Source organism: Centruroides sculpturatus, unplaced genomic scaffold (genome assembly GCF_000671375.1).
Source record: "Centruroides sculpturatus isolate CEXI.00-Female unplaced genomic scaffold, Cexi_2.0 scaffold2437, whole genome shotgun sequence".
NCBI classification, from domain to species: Eukaryota; Metazoa; Arthropoda; class Arachnida; order Scorpiones; family Buthidae; genus Centruroides; species Centruroides sculpturatus.
This window is the reverse complement of record NW_019386525.1, coordinates 30,597-36,605: the sequence shown is the minus strand read 5'-3', so window position 1 is coordinate 36,605 and position 6,009 is coordinate 30,597. Positions and strand designations below refer to the sequence as shown.

Here is a 6,009-nt window from a genome sequence, read left to right as displayed (position 1 = left end):
AATAGACATTTATATAGATTCTGTTAAAAGTATCAATTATAGGCAAAAGATCAATGGCAGGTCAATTTTACTAGCAAAAAAAATTCATGGATTAAATTTTATAGACGAAAAACATCGGATATAACTGGTTGAGTTAAACATGGTAATTTACAAAAGTTATTAAATCATTTCACAATGTATAACGAATTATTTTTATTTAAAGGTAGAAGATAGGAAAAAGAAATCGTTTTAAAAACTGGAGCTACAGTTATTTAGACATCGAAATTCTTCAATGTCAAAGATCAGATAATATTTAAAACATTGTTATTGCCACAAATATTATAAAAAGCATTGTTCTCTTTGCGTTATTTAATAAATAAGTAACAAATATAATTTAACATTATTATTATATTGAACTATTTTCCTATTTTACTTTGTCTTATTGTTAAAATATTATTATAACTTGTCGTGTTTAATTAAATCTAATTGTTATAAATTTACTCGGATATTGGAACAAATTGTAAAAATTATTATTGCAAATTAATTTGATAACAATTAGAAAGAATATATTAAACTTTGCCTTATTGTTTCAAGATATTTTATGAAAACTAAAATAAATGAAATGAATTGAGAAGTTTTCTAAATACTAAAGTTATTATTGCTGATCATTTGATCTGAAATTATTATATCTGAAATGTCTTGCTTTAGATAAACTGAAAGAAAAAGTGGAAACACTTAAATAAACTATAACGTAAAAATAAAAACCTTTTTAAAATAATTTCAGTGTTATATTACAGTAGAGCTTCAATTATCCGACCCGCGATTAACCGACATTTTGGTTAACCAACCGTCCTAGTCGGCAAATTTCAAATGTCCGCTAGTGATGTGTCACTACAATATTTGGCTATGTCTTGGCTACTTTATTATTATTTTTACGTGTTTTAGCTGGCAACACTCATTCGACCATGAAAGGGAGCCAGTATTTAAACGAGGCTTAATTTTATAATTTTTAACAATACAATAGCGACGATTATTATTAAAAAAATTTTTGTTATGCTTAACATCGATGAAAATTTAACGCGAAGTAGGTTAATAGCGATATAATAATATACTAATTACATGGGATATAATAATATACTACACTAATAATGGATTTTTTCATACTTTTCGGTTATCCTTTTTTCAATTATCCGACCAACCCCTGTCCCCAATTGAGTCGGATAATCGAGGCTCTACTGTATTTTAAACTGTCATGTACCTGAATATTAAGACAAAAATATTCATGAAGAAAATAATTAATTCTAGTATTACTAATAAAACTATTAACTTAACTTTTCTTTCTTCATGTTAATGACGATAGAAATATGAAAAGATTAATGCTGTAAGATTGTAATTATATTTATTTCTCGAACATCTACTACAATAAAAAATAAAATCATGCACATAATTATCATTTAAATGCTGACAATTATAAAATTTCTTGACTATTTGTACTAAATTTTGAATTAAAACGACTCAACTAATGACAATATACTTTACAGATAAAAATTACATTAATAAGCACTTTAAATTTAAATTTTGTTTTTCGTAAACCCAATAAAATTCGTTCTCATTTACGTACACACACACATTTTGCAGAAATTTTACATTGATACAGTAACAAATATTCATATTCGAATAAACTTTACATTATATTCTCGTTTAGATTTCACTTTTTTCCATGGAAACTTTTGACTTCAAAAATATAAATCAACCGAAAAGTAAATATTATTCACAAGGTTTCTGTCACAGGTTAAAATTTTGTCTTCAAATTTTCTGGCATCTGTTCCTTCGTCGCTCACAAAGTAACTCAGTTCAGGTGAAAACTCGATCTCGGGTTGGACATTGTCAGCGTGGAAAAACAAAGCAAATAAACGAATTGACCAATGTTTTTGTAGATACAAACTCGTTTGCAGATTTGCTACTCCGTCTGAATTGCAAACGGTGTCAAACGAAAAATGCTCTTTGTCCAAATTCCTATTAATATACCCGTATACGAACATTGGAAAACTTTCGCCAAGCTTCAGCGGAAATCGAAAAGTCGTGACGTAACAATCTTCCCTCACAATTACTTCGCTGCTAAAATATCTGTGATCTTTCATGTTTCTGTTTGCGACTATAGAAGGATCTCCACGATTTATATACGAGAACAATTTACAATAATTTATTTTGCTTCTTGTGTTTGTTTTTCGACTGAAGTAACTGGGATACAAGGAATAATTACCAGTCTTAAAAGCATGCCAGATATCACTTTTTTCTAATTCGCTTAACAAGTTCATATTAAAAACAAAATATTTCAATTCGTATTCATTCATGGCAAGAAATCTGACTTTTCCAATAAATGGCTCCATAACACTTCTTATTTCATACCTTTTCCATTCTTCATTCAACGAATGGAAGTTGTCTGCACCCAATTTTCTTTGAACTTCTTCTATGCTCCACTCATACACGGCTTCGAGTAAACACAATTCCCTAACAGATTCATATATCGCTCGAGATAGCAGTCTATCAATTGTTGCAATTTTACAGCACATAAAGTCGACTGTTGAAAATAGTCTTTCTCCGTGATAGTCGAAACTTTGCCAGCAATAATAAGTTATGACCAGATCACTGATCTCACGTGCAAAATCGTGGATTGCACAGACATTATACAGATTTATTTTCTGAATGATAAATGACCTGCATTTCTTTCTTAAATTATTTAACTCGTATCTTAAACTCAATTTATAGAGATCGAATGCGTGTGTAATAGATGTCAATCCGGGATCGTCTGTCTGTAAATAACTGTTTAAAAAGTATAAATTATAATGTATCACAAAGTATTGCAATTAAATGAAAGGTAAGTTTCGTAAAAACTTACGTAACGAATTGTCTGATGGTTTCTATTGGATAAGCCATAAGCAGTACTTTCGAATTTTCGACATATGTAATGAGAAGTTCCAATTGCCTGTTCAAGACTTTATTTAACTGATCTTCTGATATACAAATTTCTTCGTTTTCTTCGTTTTGGATTCGTATCTCACTCGAGGAAATCCTAAACAACAAAAAGGTATTTATTATTACTTTCAAACAAACATCTCTGTTCTACTGTATGGTAGTTGTAGTATCTCCGACAATGGTGTACGAAAAATAAATGAATATCATCTATTTTTAAAATATTAGTCAGACTTTCTGTAATAGCTTATCATCTTGTGTTTTTATGGTTCCGCGATAATCAAAATCTATTTCGTAGGATCTTCCGTATCAGGAAACGCTGCATTTTTAAAAACTAAAGTTAGTATTTCGGAATTGCAGTTTGTTTTTCTTAATAAGTAGCAATGTTCTGAAATCGGAAAAATATATTTAACAGTAGAAAAAAATGAATAAAAAACCTCTGGAGGGACGTAGCCCGAAATGCATTCCTGTTAACAGAATAAAGATGTTTCGTTTAAAATATGCAGAAATACTTTGTATGATAGATCAGTGATGATATTTGATAATCAATAGATATTAATACTAATACCAAAGTAACCTTTTCTTAAAGTAAAGATTTTTTTATATATGTATGGTTTTTGACGGAGTATCGACGGTCTTTTTTTATATAAATGTATCTTCGATACTTCTACCGTTTCCTGACTAGAATTTTTAAAAATATTAAAAAAAAAAAAAAATACAAACAAACTTGTCTGTACAGGTTTCGTTATACAAAATGTAAATAATTTAGAATTCGTGTGAAATTGTTTGGTAATTCTCCACGAACAATAATTGATTTTTCTGTAACCTATCATATTCTGAATCTCTATGAGTTTAGGTTATTGTATACCGACTGTACTGTTATTACTAATAATGCTAGTCCAAAACTGCGATTTTCTGGATTTTTCCATTATTTTGTTACCCAAGCCTAAAGCTTGAAAGTAAAAAATCATTACGCTAACATAATATTAATCAATCAACATCAATTGTAAAAAGTGATTAAACAAGTTTGTTAATTAAGAGTGGGAAGCTGGGAATTTTTTCGCGTTCCGAAAATGATTTGCGAATTTCTAATTTTACAAAAAATTGAGAATTACTGTACACGTTATTTTCAGTAACAGATGATAAAATCATTAGGTCTTCTTTTTATCAACACTTATTTCGTATGTCCTAAATAAACGGACAGCGACGCCCCGTAATTAAGTAAAAATTAAATTTTCTTCTGGTGTGTGTCTGACATTCACACAAAGCACAATTACAAGTTTACATTACAAACTGAAATAAAAAGAGAAAGCCTTTAACTGATAACTTATTAGTTAAAAACCCACCTAGTGCATCGAATCGCATTGTTTGCGGCTATTCCATGCCGGGTGGCATCATCTGGTTCTTCGTCGCTTTCAAGGGAAAGGGGGTGTATAACGTAACACTGTCATACTTATACAGTATATTCATTCTCAACATGATTTCTCCCGCTTTGTAGACCGATAAACAATAAACCGGTCGAATAAGTGAATTTCTCTGTAATGTTATTTGGTACTTTCACATCAAACTTGTGATCGTTGAACAAATAACGTTTATAAAGTGCTGCTTTAACACGTATTAGATCTATTGTTATAAACATAACATTTTTATTGTGTGTATAATGTATATTAAATATGCCTCTTTAAAACAGAATTTAAAGAAAACGCTTAACGATCTTAATGTAAGTAATTACCAACAAAATATATTGTAAAACTATTGGCATCAAATTAATCTTAATGAAATCTTTGTACAAAATGTAATTAATTAGTTCTTTCTTCATCTGCCTTAAACAAATAAATAGCACTTTTACATTTTAGAACTCAACGGCCCATTTACTAGTTGATGGGAAATGAGGGATCCGCGATTTACATGTCAATAAACACTGAACTACCCGAATTAACTCTTGTAGAAAAGAAATGAGTATTAATCATTAGTATATTAAAAAGTGAACACAGCTTATTAACTCAAACTTTAATTAAATGAAAGACCGAAAATAATTTTACCAAGAGAAGGGAAATTGTAAGCTACTTAAACCCTTTGACTCCTAAAAGTGAAAGAGTCTATTTCTCGAGTTCGAACATTGTAAACAGATGGTTATTTACAGAAGGGAATAAGGTTTTTGTGAAGTTTTGTTTAGTCATTAAGACAATTGAAACTTTTGTTAATTAAATACTTTAGTTTAAATATTCTAGAAAAATATATATATAAAAATTGAGTTAAGAGTATGTTCATTTAACGCGAACATATGTGATAAAATAAGTACAAATAGCAGACAGAAAATTAACTTCTTATTTATCACGTTATTTTTTAAGCTCACGATAGCAGTACAGCATCGCTTTTTCGATAGATACGAGACAGATACGATAGTCAATTGCAAAACAGATAAAATAATTTTGCGCCCACACATCTAGAAACGCTATAAACCGAAAACAATACAACTACTTACCCACTCTGTACCTCTTGATCCGCCATTTCTTCGGCTCTTTTTCGCACTGAACTCTCGAGTTGACGTCGAAGAACGGATGCAGCATATGCTTAAAACTAGAAACGAATCATCACGGTAATTGGTTGCAGATGCCACATGACTTTGACGTCACCGCTTTTTTGCAGGAGCATAATTTTTTAATTGCATTATTTGTATATTCTGTATATCCGACATTAAAACTGTCTTTACACGTTTATTTACTTTGATCTCACATATACGTATCTAAGAAATTAGCATATAACTAAGTGAACCATTACCTGGTTACGAGTAATTGCATGACGATGAATTCACTTCACAATCAATTAAAGCCTTTCAAATTTACGTTGTTGACCCCGGGGCCAGTGGTGTGGTTTGGGTGTGTTAGTTTCATATTAACATAGTTGTTGTTTCGAGTCCCGTTGGAATAAATAATGTTGTTCTTTTTACACAATAATTTTTTAATTTGTTATAATGTTAGATAGAAAAACTAAAAGTTGTAAGAAATGATTAAACAGCAAGGTTGGAAATTATATTATTCCTTACAAATATTAAAC

At 29.9% G+C, this 6,009-nt stretch overlaps 1 protein-coding gene across 1 annotated transcript; it reads right to left on the bottom strand.

Moving 5' to 3' along the window:
* Positions 1-1,427: 1,427 nt before the first annotated feature.
* Positions 1,428-5,611, bottom strand: LOC111615218. The gene is made up of 3 exons (XM_023356630.1): positions 5,438-5,611; positions 2,879-3,052; positions 1,428-2,802 (listed from the first exon to the last, which is right to left on the bottom strand). Exons 1-3 carry the CDS (start codon positions 5,461-5,463, stop codon positions 1,716-1,718), a joined length of 1,287 nt encoding a protein of 428 aa, XP_023212398.1. The 5' UTR covers positions 5,464-5,611; the 3' UTR covers positions 1,428-1,715.
* Positions 5,612-6,009: the final 398 nt, after the last annotated feature.

What these genes read in the sequence shown, in the direction of transcription:
- LOC111615218 (XM_023356630.1), bottom strand. Translation starts at nt 5,463, where the DNA reads ATGGCGGATCAAGAGGTACAGAGTGG. An exon ending in GATCAAGAGGTACAGAGTGG is followed by an intron (nt 3,053 to 5,437) that starts GTAAGTAGTTGT and finishes TTTGTTGTTTAG; the next exon opens with GATTTCCTCGAGTGAGATAC. An exon ending in ACCATCAGACAATTCGTTAC is followed by an intron (nt 2,803 to 2,878) that starts GTAAGTTTTTAC and finishes CTTTTTAAACAG; the next exon opens with TTATTTACAGACAGACGATC.